Source organism: Gallus gallus, chromosome 14, assembly GCF_016699485.2.
Source record: "Gallus gallus isolate bGalGal1 chromosome 14, bGalGal1.mat.broiler.GRCg7b, whole genome shotgun sequence".
NCBI lineage: Eukaryota > Metazoa > Chordata > Aves > Galliformes > Phasianidae > Gallus > Gallus gallus.
The window spans coordinates 6,224,058-6,238,658 of record NC_052545.1 but is presented as its reverse complement, the minus strand read 5'-3'; the positions used below and the strand labels follow the sequence as shown (position 1 = coordinate 6,238,658).

General features: G+C 54.5%; 1 protein-coding gene across 1 annotated transcript; it reads right to left on the bottom strand.

The window, feature by feature from the left end:
• Positions 1–6,151: 6,151 nt before the first annotated feature.
• On the bottom strand, positions 6,152–8,040 carry NPW (neuropeptide W). Its single transcript, XM_015294443.4, has 2 exons — positions 7,608–8,040; positions 6,152–6,572 (listed from the first exon to the last, which is right to left on the bottom strand). The coding sequence occupies exons 1-2, from the start codon at positions 7,989–7,991 to the stop codon at positions 6,537–6,539; spliced, it is 420 nt and encodes a 139-aa protein (XP_015149929.3). The 5' UTR covers positions 7,992–8,040; the 3' UTR covers positions 6,152–6,536.
• Between the last annotated feature and the right edge of the window lie 6,561 nt (positions 8,041–14,601).

The window sequence follows — 14,601 nt, the reverse complement described above, 5'->3', positions numbered from 1 at the left end:
GGCGGCCGCGGGGCCCTTTTATGCGCGGCGCGGGGCGGGCGCGGGGCGGCGGGGCGCGGAGGGGCGGGCCCGGGCCGGGGCCGCTGTCGGGGCCGGCGTTGGGGTCGGGGCGCTGCGCAGCGCGGCCATACTGCGCGCTGCCCGGGAGCGCGGAGAGCGGGGAGGGGACGGGGCCGGGGATGGGGACGGGAGGGGCGGAGCTGGGGATGGGGACGGGGACGGGGACGGGGCGGGCGGAGCCGGGAATGGGGCGGACGGATCCGGTGGTGTCCCGGGGGCGGGTGGCGAGGGGATGCCCGCGGAGCGGGGATGTCGGGCTGGGTGGATCGGGGCCGCCCTGGGCTGCTCAGAGCGGAGTCGATCGGGACCGTGCGGGGCGCGCAGAGCGGGGCCTCCAAGGGCTCTGCTTCGGCTGCCGCGGTCCCCCTGGGGCCGCTCGGAGCCCCCCGGGCCGGAGGGAGCAGGGATTCCCAGAAGGTACCGCAGCAGTGCCAGAGCCAGGCCCTAACCCTAATCCTAACCCGTTCTCCTCCAAGATGGGGATGAATGGCACACAGCGCGGGGCAGCACAGCTCTCCAAGAGAAGAAGGGGAGGGAATGGGGACCCCTTGTTCCCGGAGAGCTGCTGATAGATGATGGGTTCAGAGAGGGGAGGCTGCAGCCCAGCTTGGAGACGCAGAGCCCTTTTGGGATGTCTGCTGATCCACCCAGCCAGACACTGACAGAACTGCTGGCCTGACAAGCTCCAGATGTTCACAAGAAAGAGTTCTGAGGTGCCATAAAGCTCTTTCACCAAAGACCACCATGGGCTCAGCTGCCCCAATGCCCTCCCCACATCCCGCTTGCCTCTGTGTCTGCAGGGCACTGAGGTTCCCCCAGCACTCTCCCCAACTCGGTCCACGTGTAGCCTCAGACAAAAATGTGGTGTCCCTCAATGCCAGGCTGCAGGGATGGGCTCACCCAGCCCCAGCCTCCAGCAGCAGAGCTGTGCTGCGCCCATTGCCCAGCTCAGCTGCCCTCGGCTCGCTGCCATCGGCTGTGCTGGAACGCAGAGATTCCCATCTTCACCCCTTTGCATCTCTGATTTCATTTCCTTGAGAGCTTTTACAGGAGGAAATGACCCAGATCTGTTGTCACAGCGCCGGTGCTGTGGGTCTTGTTCCAATGTCACAAGGGCTTGTTCCAATGCCCCAACTGCTTCCCTAGCAGATTTTTCTGGACCGGAGGAGAAGAGAGGAGAGGACTTCCACTGAAGTTCTGCACGAAGTCACTTTCCAATGGGATGTTCGAACCAAAAAAGCATAAAAAAAGCATTCTTTTTCTCTTTCCACCCACATTTCCAGCTGGCAGCGAGGATGTCTGGGTGCTGCACACCAGCAGGGGCTGTGCTGGACACAGTGCATTGGGTGGCAGCTCAGCTCCGTTGGGTTCATCCCTGCAGCACCGCTGCTGCGGGCGAGCGGAGAATCCGGAGAGCATTTTATCTGCTGTGCAACATAACTGCTCCCTCGAGCCTCTTTGTGGAGTCCTGAAGCTTTTTTAATCAGTTTAGAGGAGTGCGAATAATTGATTTTTCCGCTCTCTGGCCAAACCAAAAAAAAAAAAGCAAGCACTGGAGGGAGGAGAAGGAATTGTTTCAAGTTTATCGGAACCAAAAGAAGTTTTTCTTTTTATTCGGTGCAATAAAAACGGAAGGGAGAAAATCTTTTGGGTGGTCGGACGGAACGTTTTAACCCTTTTGAATATCGTTTCTAGGAAGCGTCGGTAGCTTACGAAGTAAAAAGGGGGAGAAATACTCTTCCAAAGAGGTGAAAATGGGATGTTTGAACGTTTCCCAAGCGCTTATTTGTTTGAGCATAAACGTCTTCTCAACCGTGACCTGAATTTGTTGACTTTTTTCAACCTTATACCCCAAAAGCACCCCCTCCCCATCCAAAAATATATACATTAATTGTACTGATTGTAGAGGAGTGAAGCGGGGTCAGTCCCGGCACTGAGCGCTGCCTGTCAGGTGTGAGAAGATGCAGCACAGCACGGATGCTGGGATCCGTGAGCCGCTCTGGGAAGGCCTTTGTAAACCTTTTGCAGAGCTGAAGGCAGAGCTGGCAAAGGGCGTCGGGACCCCAGGAGCTGCCGGTGATGTTCAGCAGATACTGCACAGATTCATTCCTTTTCCATTTAAATTCTGATGTGTTTCGATTCACCCCAATACCCGGATCTTAATTGCGCTCCCCTGAAGGTTGGGGAAACTTATGGGACCTGTGTGCTCGTGGGCCTGGGAGGGCTGGGAGATCTTCCCATTTGACATCTGCTTACAGCCCACTCACTGCTTGAAGCAGTCACACGGAACTACACCTGTGTACAGCTCTGTTTGCTTTCGGCCTGCCGATGTTGTGTAACCCATGTGAAACACACACGCCATGATGAGAGGTTGCAGCAGGGCAGCAATGTGGGCAGACCAGCGTGGGAGGAGCAGGACAGTTTCATAGCTCAGAGGTCTGCCTACGTCCAGCACATCCCTGTTCTGCAGCCCTGCCTTTGATGCTGGCGGAAGGGCAGTGAAGGCTGGAGGTGGAGGGTGGCATGCCAACGCTCATGGTGGCCTGCAATTTCAATGCATTTCAGGCTTTGCACACCTTTGGTCCTGCTGCAGCAGGTGGGAGGAGGGTGATGAAGGCTCCCAGTGCTTCCCTCCTCAAGCAGCGCTCATCAGAACCAGTTTGCACCTCTGGTGTTGGAACTGGCAGCTGCTGCCAGGGTGATGCTCTTTCTCTGTGCAGCCTCTTCCTTCCCCCCCTCTGCCCTGTGTCAGCAGCAACGTTCACTCATCCCCCACAGGCAGTTGTGGATAATCCGTTGTCACTGCTGTAATTATCCCTGGCCATTAATAAGTGCAGTCCCAGTGAAGTATTCATGCTGCAGGAGGAACAGAGAGTGAGAGGAAGGCTCCTGAAACGCATCGTCTCGTTTTCACAAGGTTTCTGTGTGTGGCACTATTGAGCTGTAAGCAGGTGAGATTGATAGGGATAGAAGGAGGATTAATCATCGGTAGGATTAATAACACGCTTTGTGAGTTGTGAAAGTCCAGACAGCTCAGTGATGCTCCCGAGAGCTGAGAGATGCCTCTTTCACAAGTTGGCAGATGGGAATCTGCCCGGGTTCTTTGGGATTTGCAAGCAGAGAGCAGAGCTATCAGTGCTGTGCCAGAGAGGGACTGACTGCACTTGGTGTCGTGCAGAAATGTGACTGGAGTCAGCCCAGCCCCATCTGTCCCTACCCAAGGAGTAGCTGGATACCCGTGGTGTAAGGCAGAAAATACTCAAATACAGTTCCAAGGAAGGCATCCTGCACTCTCCCCACTTATTGTCCGTATCATTCCAGCACGCTACAATCAGGGAAAACTGGGCACTAAAAGGGCCATGAATTCAGGTGGTGCCCTCAGGTGGTGCAGCAGGCCATAGCAGGAAGGGCCCTGGGCATACAGCAGTGCCAGGGTTCAACGAGCCCATTGGGATGTCCGGTCCCTCCCCGAGCCATGATGCAGATGCTTGCAATTACCACCCTGCTCGGTCTGGCACAGCACCAAGAACAACAGGCTCTGCTACTAAGCAATTAGCCCTGTTCGTTTTATTAAATAGCCAGGCCTTGCTAATTGCTTACTTTGCTTCAAGCTCAGTAAATCAGAGCTGGATGCAAATAGAACGGAGAGCAGCACCGAACCCTGCGGTGGGCTCTGGGGCACCCATCCCTGGAAGCACCCATCCCTGGGAGTACCCACTGCTGTAGCTTCTACCCTATGGGCATCCACCCTGCGAGTACCCACCCCTGGGTGCACCCATCCCCAGAGCACCCACCCCAGGCGAGGCTGGCAGCCGAGCAGCACAGGTGACCACGTCCACGGAAATACCAACAGTGCAGAGGGGAACTCCCAGGGCAGGAATGTGCCTGCATGGTCTCTGCCAGACCTGGAAGAGAAATTCAGTGTTAATCCACATTTCACTCAGCTGTAGCCGCTTCCTCCCTGCATCGCAAGCCATAGGAGCTGGACCGGATCCAGAGCTTGGGTTAGCTATGTGGAAGAGTAACAGAAGGAGTTTGAGCTGGGGGTGTCCTGGGATCAGCCCTGCCCCTCGCAGCTGGGGTGCCCATCCAGATGCAGGACGATGGGAGCATGGAAGCTCCATGCTGGTGGTTCAGCTTGGATTTAATCCCAGTGGGTTAACCACACAGGCTAAGCTGAAGGAGATCTCTGCCCGTGTCTCTGAGCCGCCCTATCCTTATCAGCACTCTGGACAACTTTGGAATAGGCTAAAGCACAGAAAGCACAGAGATAACGTTATCTCCCTGCTCTCTACATCTCCTACCCCTTATCTCTGGCCTTTCAATTTCCCAAAGCAGCATAAGCATGATGGTGTGGACAGGCCACGGGCCAGCCCCACAGCTGCTGCAGACCAATGGGGCAGGGGCTGGTATGACCCAGCACAGCCTGGTGTGGCCCAACACAGCCTGGCACCACAGGGACATCCAGGGCCATCACTATGCCAATGGAGCTACCAGTCCTGCCCAGGGATCTCCATCCCCACCATCACCACACCACAGCAGGGCTCAGCCCAGCAGGGCGAGGAGCAGGTCCAAGAAAGGAGGAAATTCCTCAGGGAGTTTTCTTCCTCCAGAGCACATGGGGCCCTGCAGCCATTGTGTGTGCACGGAGCCCACGTCGGTTCCTCCTGGGCTGCCGGTTCCTGCCAAGCCTGGGCCCTGCTGTGCCCGCCGCCCTGCTGGATGCTGCTGGGCTCCTGGGAGAGGCTGGGAGCCGGGAAGGAAGCGGAGCCGCCCCAGGCTTAGACTGGGTGGGGTGGGATGTCTTCCTGCCCGCCGCAGCTGGTTGGCCTGCTACTGGGCTGGAACACAACGCGCCCGCTGGCATGGAGGAGTGGGTGCCAGCATCACTGTGTCCACTGGAGCCAGGCTGGGCATGCAGAGCCCCACATGGCATGCAAGGAGCCCCAGAGCAGCCCCATCCCTGTGGCACTTACGGGATGGGCCTCACCATAGCGGAACAGCCTCGTATTTCTGGTAGGGGCTCTGCAGAGAACAGACACTGCGCTCTCCATGGGGGCTGTGGTACGGGGACATGGTGCCAGGATGCAGACCTGTTCCTCCTGCCTCCTTCCTGCTCTCCCTCGTCTCACAGCACCCCATGGCCACAAGATGGCATGGCAAAGCCACCGGGTGCCACCGTGCTCCCCTGGCATCTCCTGCTCACAGCCTCCCCACAACCCCTCAGGCTGTGCTTCATTTCGGGGTCTGCATGGGACAGTTCTAGGGTCCCACATCCCATCCACAGCCCATATAGCTGCAGGCAGGAGAGAGGCAGAGCTCTCCTGGGACTGGTCATAAAGGAGGGATTGCTTCAATGCCTGTGGGAGAGGAGTAATTAAACACCTTGGGAAGGCTTCTTCCTGTTGGCTGGGATTGCTGACCACCAGGGAAGGCCCAGACCTCTGCAGAGCACAGAGAAAATCACTTTGTGGCCCCAGGTGAGAAGTAATCAGCCCATGCTTCACAGCTGCAGGAGGAGTGATTTTATGAGGTGAGTAGTGGAAGGCTGGAGGTTAACCAAGAGTCTCGCTGGGACTGCCCCAGTATTGGAGCATTGCAGTACGTTTCTGTTGCACAGTGCAGCCACGTCTCCCATCCCAGTGCCCTCCATCGCTGTCTCTGCATCCCCTGTGCAACACTGACCTTTGCATTTCCCACCTCCAGTGCCTGACGGGCAGTGCAACAGTCACAGCCCTGTTCAAGTGCCCTAATGGGCAATCACACATCATTTGTGCCATCCGTGTGCTAATGACGAACAGAAACCTGAAAACCTTGGGGAAATTGAGAGGGGACACAGCGGGATCCCAGCGCAGGAGCCAGCCTCAGCCCCGGCTCAATCTTTGCCATCTGAACTGACACCCAGCCTGGCAGCAACTCCCTCACGGGCACTGAAAGCAATTCACTATAATGCTGAAGGAAAAAAAAAACTGTGTCAAGAAGTTAAATCACGTCAGAAAAATCTGGGAGTGATCAGAATGCTGCAGTGCTGCCCTGGCCGAGCCACACCGACCTATGCTAAAAGGATAAGAAAATTGCACAATGACACGAGTTTCCTTTGATTGAGTCTCAGTTTAATGAGGGCAGGATCCTAGGAAGCAAACAGTATGTGTTTGTGTCATATTGCAAACAAGCCAGTACAGAAATCTAAAAAAAAATAAACAAAATAAATATCTTCCCTGTTTATCTCTCCCCAAGTTCATAGCACTAAGTTGACCTGAAAACAAGATGAATTTACCACTGCGTTTGGACAGTGGGTGAGAAAAAATCTGATATATATATATATATATGTTATTTTTCTTTTTGAATGCAATTGTCTGTATGCTTTCAGAGGTCAGAGCAGCCGGAGAAGCACCGATGGAACTCAGCAGTCACTGAAAAGTCCCCACCGTGGGCAGCCGGCACTGCTCAGCTCCTGGAGCATCACTGCCCGGCCGTCAGCGCAGCAGAGCGATGTCTTCAATCGGGAGAGGCTGCAAGGAGAAAAGGGACCCCGTGTTGTAGTATGATTATTATATACCACCCACGCTTCATGCTCCCTGCCGTGGGTCAGAGCTCACCTACCGTCATCACGACCCCTCTGCCCCAATAAGACACTGTGCGTGCAGACTGAGCTCTGCAGCTGCAAGCGCCCCTATAAACACCCCAGTCCTGGGCTCGGCCCTGCCTGCAAGGCTCCATGAAATCAGTGCACTGCACGCTGCACAAAGGTCTGGGCCACAAGTGTGGCACCCAGCACTGCTCTGCCCCCGCTTCCAGCCGGGAGTCACCAGGACAGCACAGGCACAGCACGGGGCTGAAGAGATATGCCTGGGCTTTCCCCAAAAGGCGCCATTCCTAGATTTCCTCCGAAAAAAGGAAGGGGAGGGGGGATGTGGCTGTGCGTTTTGGGGATGATCCAACATGTTGAAGCATCCCTGGATTTCAGCTGGATGTCGGATCCTTACTGACGTAAGAGGAAAGAGGTTTAATGTTTGGAAACAGCCCTCAAACAGTCCCACGCAGCTGAGCAAAGCAGAGAGGGCAGGGAGAGGGTATCTGGGAGGGGCGATGCTGGGAGCTCCTCACCCCCACAGACACCCCTCTGTGGCACTGACAGCTCGGGGTGCAGGTGTGTCATCCCCCAATCAGGGGCACGGAAATCACCCGGCCCCTTTTTTCCCCCCTCAAATCCAAGCGTAGCCTCTCTGAACGGATCTGACCATCCCAGCTCACTGCTCTGGGACCTCGTGGTCCAAGTTTCAAAATGCAGCACAGACTTCTGCAAACTCACACGATCGCACCCACCCGGCGACGGGGATGGAACCCCCCACCCCCTTCCGGAGCCGGGCTGTCCCGCGGGGTCCCTTCACTCCAGACCGCCCGATGCCGGCGTGCTGAAGGCAGCGAGATGCTGGCGGGCAGCTCCTCGCGCCCAGCGATGCCGAAGCTCCGGAACGCCGACCCCGCGCCCCGCGCCCCACGCCGGCACCCCGGTGGCCGCTCTCCCCGTCGGTTCCCGGCTTTACCTGAGCTCCGCGGGCGGAGGGCGGCGGCCGGGCGGGGGCAGGACGCGGCCCCCCCCAGCCCCAACCCCGGCGGAGCAGGCGCTGCAGGAGGCGGCCGGGGCCGGGCGGCGGCTGCGGAGGGTCCCCCGCGGGGCTCCCCGGGGGCTGCGGGGCGGCGGCGGGCGCGGTGCCGCCTGGGCGGTGCGGAGGCTCTGCCGGCAGCTCCCGGCGCCAGAGGTACGGGGATCGGCGAACGCCCATCAGCAGCCCCGAGGCGCGTCCCACCGTGTGGTACCGGGGGCTGGCGACGTGCTTGTACCAAGCCCCCGCCGGCGCCGCGGGCAGCATCAGCCCCAACAGCACCAGAGCCCCCCAGGCGCCCCCCGACAGCTGCCCCCTCGCCATGGCTGCGGGCAGGAGGCGTCTCTGCGGCCGGGGGTGCCCCGGAGAAGGCAGCCCCGCGCCCGCGCCCCGCCGGTTTATACTGGAGCCGGGAGGGGCACCCCGCGGCTCCGCCCCGGCAGCCCCCGGCCGCCCCGGCCCCGCGGACCTCCTCCCCGCCGCCCGCCCCTCCTCGCACCCTCCTGTGGCCCCGAGCATCCCTTGCGAGCATCCCCTGCAGCACCGAGCATCGATCGTGCCGCCCCGAGCATCCTCCCTGCAGCTTCAAGCATGCCTTCCCTCCTCGAGCATCCTCCTCACATCCACAAGCATCTCCCTTACAGCTTCCAGCATCGCTCCTATCCGTGAGCATCTTCCTGTAGCCCCAAGCATACAACTCATGGTTCAAGAAACATCCCTATGGTCTTCTTCACAGCCCTGAAGGTTTTCCGTGCAAACCTTAGCCTCCCCTCTTCAGCCATGAGCATCCTCTGCATGGTTCCAAGCATCTGTCCACAGCCCTGTGCACCTCTCTTCAGCTCTGGATCTTCTCTGTATCCTCAGGACCATCTCGACAGCAGCAGGATTTATTGTTAGATGAAGAGAAACATCTTAAACTGACTGCAAGTGAGGAACCACAGAGGGGATCTGCACCCACCGCCAGCCTCACTGAGGGCCACTGCAAGGCTCAGGGACATGGCCTGGAGGAGCCATTACAACACCCGATTACCGTGGCACACCTTCCAACCTGTGTTCCTCTCCCCGAAGCCTATTGCACTTCTGCTGCATTCACAGCTGTTTGCAGTGGGGTTTGTGAGTACTGCCGCCCTTCCTCTTCTGCAACTCAGTTCTTCTTAAATACGTTATCATCACCAATTTCACAACTTCCCTCAGGTGATTTTCCCCCTCTAGATTCCCTAATAAAACCAAGTAGGTCAAATTTATGCTCATCAGAGCAATTCTAGTTTCTCTTCTGTTTATTACCCAGTCTGTTGGCTTATCATGCTGATCTATGTCTAAACCATCTCTTGGAACAGCAACTTGATTCATTTTGCTCTCAGCATCTTGCATGCTCCCGTGTGCCTATTTCACTCTCTGCTGTTATTTTAACCCATTCCCATGCAGGCAGACTCCCCTATCCCAGCTCCCAGCCCCTTCCTTCCAGCCCATGGTGGGCAGAAGTTCCTTGGGAGCAAAGCTTTCTCATGCCTCATGTGCTCAGCACACACAGGTTGTGTGCCCTCCAGAAGGGAGTGCAATTCCCGATTGCTAAGAGGAGGATTCTGGCCTTTTCCCATGCTAAGTACAAGAAGTCACGTGTGCAGAGCAGGAAACGTTTTTGTTATTGATCTAGAATCAGAGAGTCAAACTTATCCACGGCGTAACTTCTTGGAAGCACCCAGATTTACAATCAGGACCGAGCCCGGCTCCATCCTCCCTGAGCAGATCGCTGATGGACAGGCTATTTTTGTCACACTTTGAGTGCTCTGGAGATGATGAAAGGCCGCATCGTTCCCATGTTTCAGCAGAGCCATTAATGAATGGCAGTGGTACAGCACACAGACAAACACACCGCAGCCCCGGTCGCCAAACCTCGGTTCACGATGGGATGCGCACTGTCGGGTTTATTTCCCTCAGTAAAAGCCATTATACTTCCTCTCACCCTGAGATCAAAAGCCCCAAGCAGCCGATGTCAGGTCTGGAACAGGCAGAGTCTTGCCTCCTGCTCTGCCCCAGCTCCCGATCAAGCAGGCTGCTCAGCAGCTTGTGCTGTGCTACATCAGTGTGCAGACGTGGGCTCAAACTTCCTATCAAGAGAGAAAATTTTGCATTCCCAGACATCTGCCTGAAGTGTCTCCTCCATGTATTTTTGGCATAACTTGAATAACGTGTCACGCTGACAAGCTCTCTGGGAACTGAGCTGAACTCTTTCCTCGCCGTGCCCGCAGGTTTCCTGCTGCACTGCTGCTCTAAGGTGGTCCCCACTATTAAGATTTCAGTCTTTGGGGTCACTCCTGTAATTCCAGGGGCCTCTTTTCACTCAAGCGGAGTCCAGCCAATCTCAAGCTCATTTGAAACACCCCCTTTTACGTTCTCAGTTAACACAGTGAACCCCAACATCCCATTTACCAACAACATGGGGGCTGAGGCAGGACTGCTCCGCTTCCCCCAGGCAAACCATTAGTGAAGTTATTCCAAATAGGTAGAAGCGAAGGGGATTGGGATCTAACCAGGGATCTAACCACCTGGCTGTGCTGCTGAAAGATTCTTCTTCTTTAGTTTTGGACCCAAACGCATCTTTTTGTGAGGGGAAGGCTCCACTTCCTCCTGGTCACGGCTCAGTGCTTGGTTCCACATCTCTGCAGGGCTCACGCACCAGAGCATGAACCAGAGCTTCAGCCTGCAAAACTGGGGGGCAAGAGGGGTGAGCAGCCTGAGCGTCACACCTTAACTCCTGCAATAAACCCAGGCAGCTCTTGTCGGAGCCGTGCCGCCACCCGATGTAACGCACGTTGTGCTCTCGCCTCCCACCACACGCATTACTGCACCCATTCAGGATTTGTGGCTTTTGAGAATGATCTAAATGAATTTGATGTCCCAGAAAGAGGCACTTGAAAAATAAACCGGCGTGGTTTAATGGTAGCATTTTCCACATTTTTATTATAATGGCTCTGGTGTTTATTGGAAGGTTAGCAACTCATCCGAGCATGAAAACAAGGCAATTTAAAAGGCCAGCGCTATGATGGGGTCTCTGGCACACTCAGTCATTACTGCTCCTCCTGGATATGACACTTTTTGGCCATTTGGGCTCTCCAGCATCCCACTGTAGGTGTTCGATGGGAGGATGGAGGCATCATTTTGGAGGTACACAAGAAGAGAACCTGTACTCCTCTGGCCGCAGAGCACTCTGCAGAGCTACAGTCCTAACTCATCTCGGCTGGGAAGCTGAGGCTGAGAATTTAGGATGTCCAGCTTGGAGGAAAGGAGGCCAAGAGGTGACCTCATTGCTCTCTGTAACCTTCTGAGGAGGGGAAGTGGAGAAGGGGGTGCTGGACTCTGCTCCTGGTAACTGAAGGGAGTGTGGGGATGGCACAGAGCTGAACCACACTGGGTATTGGCAACAATCTCTTTAACTTGAGGGTGGTCGAACAATGGAACAGGCTCCTTGGAGAGCTGGGTGTTGCCTCATGCCTGCCAGCATTTGGACAACGTCCTCAGTGTCATGCTTTAATTTTTGATTAGTTTTTGAAGTAGCCAGATGGACTCAATGATCTTTGAAGGTCCCTTTCAACTGGACTTACTCCTATTCTATTCTGTTCTGTTCTGTTCTGTTCTGTTCTGTTCTGTTCTGTTCTATTCTATTCTATATTCCATTCCATTCTATCCTATCCTGCCCTGTGCTGTGCTGTCATATCCTATACTATTCCACTCCATTCTTTTCCATTCCATTCCATTCCATTCCATTCCATTCCATTCCAAACCTATCCTATCCTATCCTATCCTATCCTATCCTATCCTATCCTATCCTATCCTATCCTATCCTATCCTATCCTATCCTATCCTATCCTATCCTATCCTATCCTATCCTATCCTGTCCTGTCCTGTCCTATCCTATCCTATCCTATCCTACCCTGTTCCATTCCATTCCGTTCTGTTCTGTTTCACTCCATTCCATTCTACCCTATTCTGTTCTGTTCTGTTCTTCTGTTCCACAGACAGTGCCACTCCCTGAGGCTGCACAAAGCACAGTGCTACTGCAGACAGCTGTTCTTTAGGCTCAGCACCCAAAGGACCAGAGGCACACATCCCACCAGAGGAGGTGAGCACATTCAGCTCCCTGCTGCCCAGGGCCAGCACTCGGGGTCCCCACACTCCATCTCCTCGCACCAAATCACAGCTGCTCACCCCTCACTGACTTCTGCATTATTTCAACCCCGAGTGCCTGTGGTTTAACAGCAAGAAGAAACGATTCCCACAGCTGTGCCTCAGCGAACCCTGGTGGTTCCCAATGCAGAACTCACTGCTGGGTCAGCCCATGCGTTCTGCTCAGCAGGATGAGCCATGCAGCGGGTGGGACCCGCATCCCCACTGCATCCCAACGTAATCAATTCAGGTTCAGAAGTGATTCCTCTCACCAGTGATTCAGAACGTGCTGATTAAACGTTGTTTCATTGCTCCCCTGAAACAGAGCAACCGCGGCTGATCCAAACAAACCGCAGCACCGCGCTGTGAGCAATGCAGCACCTCGGATGGGTGCTGAGACCTCCCGCGTGCTTTGGAGGCTCTGGACAGAAAGCGGAAGCAGTAAATGGTGTTTCCTAATGCTTCAGTTCTTCCTATCGTAGTGCCCTGCATTCATTCTTTCATTCCTAAGAAACAACATATTCATCCCTATTTTTAGGCTCGTGCACTATTTTGAGTGATTTTTCCAGGGTCCAGTCACATGGAAGTTAACCAGCGAGCAGCAAAGTCTCCAAAGGATAATAAACTATCTCAAATTACTTCGCTCACGGAACAAAGCGTGCTGCAAATGTCACACACGCTATTACAAGAGCAGCAGAAACCTTTGCATGAAACAATGGATCCATTAGCACTGAGCTTGAAAAAAAAAAGAGCCCGGACTCGCAGCTCTTTCGCATAGCTCCATAGAACTCGGGGCTCTGAGCCAAAGGAACTGTGTTTGTTCCCTCAAACCGTGCAGCTGAGCTCACACCACTGCGCCCAGTTCCTTCGATCGCTGCCGATTTCAAAGCCCTGTATAGGGAGTAATTCAGCCCCGCTGCACCCAGTTGAGTCAGTGGCACCCAGTTGAGTCAGTGGCTTTATTTCTGCTTCGAACCGAGGGATGGAGAGGGATTGACTGAATCAGTGGTGGGAGACAAACGCTGGGCAGAAGCACATTGGGCTCACGGGCTCTGCCTGGCCCGGCTCTGCAGGGCGACTCAGTTCCGACGTGACTCACTGACATGGCAGCACCAAGAGCAGTATGGACATAGCACAGCAACACCAACGATCGTGATGAAGCATCACGAGGCCGTGCTGTGACATTGCCTTCGAAAGCAGTAAGGAAGCAGCAAAGACAAAAATCTAAAAATTAGGCAGTAGAAGAGCAGGAGAAAAAAAGAAGAAGGTTTCATCAAATGGTTGTGTCTAAGGCAAGCAGATTTCTCAGCCCCCTCCATTCCATGATTCAGTCTTTCTCCTGGAAGTAATTTTCAATAACGAAAGCGAGCTAATACTGAGATGTGTATGCATGGAGTATATTTGGCTCCAGTCGGAGGCATGTTTACTGTAAGGGGGAAGAGTTGTGAAATGAATCTGTTCTTTGACAGCTCTGAGATCTCTTAACCAAATCCCACACAGCCCCAAAGAGCTCTCCTATTTTTTTTTCTAATTTTAATTAGCTGAGGCTAGATTGCACACACAGCTACATGCATAGAAGGTGAGTGGAGCAGAGAGCTGCAAGGCATGGAGCTGAGAACCAAATTTGCCTGTAAGGAGATCTGTACAGGTGGAGCGTGTTCAGTTTGGCATGAGTGGTGCTGGGTTAGGAGCTGTGTTGGTGAAACCCTTTGAGATAGCAGAAAGGAGGCACATAGCAGCCTCATGGACCGTCACCACGAGCGGAATGAAATGAGTGACAAACGTGTTGCAATAACAGGAAGCAATGTCCTGCTGTCCATACCAGCACAAGCAGCCATGGGGCTGGTGCGGCCAAGCTGCTTTGCTTTGTCCATTGATGTTTGCTGCCATAATGCTAGTTGGAAGCTGAGCTCTCCCTGGGCCCTCATTCTGTTCTGGGAATTTGCACGTTGGCTCTTCACCTTGAAAGCTTAATGCTGCTTCTTCCCCCCGCTGTTCTCTGAATTCCCGTCGAGGCTCTGTGCCTCCGTTAGCTGCACTTACTGTGCTCTCATCCTCCAGAGAGCAGTTGCTAAAGAAAACCCTACCACCAGGCTTCAAATGCCTTAAAATACACCTCTGCTTCCCAGCATGTACCTCTGTTTGTGCTGTAGGGATGGTTCCCTCCCTGCTCCTCGCCCCCTTTAAGGAATCACTGCTTTTCAGAAGAGAGCAGCTCGTATTACCAAATTATGTTTGTTCTCAAATATAGAGTATGGAGGAAAATTCCCTCGTGAAATCCGAAATTGTGCAAAGCTTGTTGTGTCTCCTGGCAAATCAGAGGGCAGAAGCGTGCGTGTGCCTCCCTGCTACCCAACTCCTACAAACAAAAACAAGCCCTTGTTTAAAGTCATTGCAGGCTGGGGTCTTAAACGTGGGTAACTAACAGAGCGCCTCACTGTTGGTCCCACAGATACAACTGTTGGCATGTTTGATCCCAGGTGGGGGGTAAAAAAAAGACCAAACCTGCTGGTACTGTGCTGCTTGAAATGCTGCGCCATAGGTTGCAGTGTGCCACAGAGAGGGAGGCAAAAGGGAGAGCTCAGCAAAGGGTTGGAAATGCAGGAAAAATGAGGAAGTGATTGCTTTTAAGAGAAACTTTGTCCAGTGAAGGCGTATCTCAGTGTTACGCTCTAAGTGCCTTCAGTGCAAATGAACCGCATCTGCCTCAAGCTGCGAGGCTGAAATTAATCTTAGGCATAACCTTTAGGTCTGCACTTTGACAGAATTT

Coding starts and splice junctions, on each gene's coding strand:
- NPW (XM_015294443.4), bottom strand. CDS start 7,991: ATGGCGAGGGGGCAGCTGTCGGGGGGCGCCTGGGGGGCTCTGGTGCTG. Junction 6,573..7,607: donor CCTCCGCCCGCGGAGCTCAG/GTAAAGCCGGGA, acceptor TTCTCCTTGCAG/CCTCTCCCGATTGAAGACAT.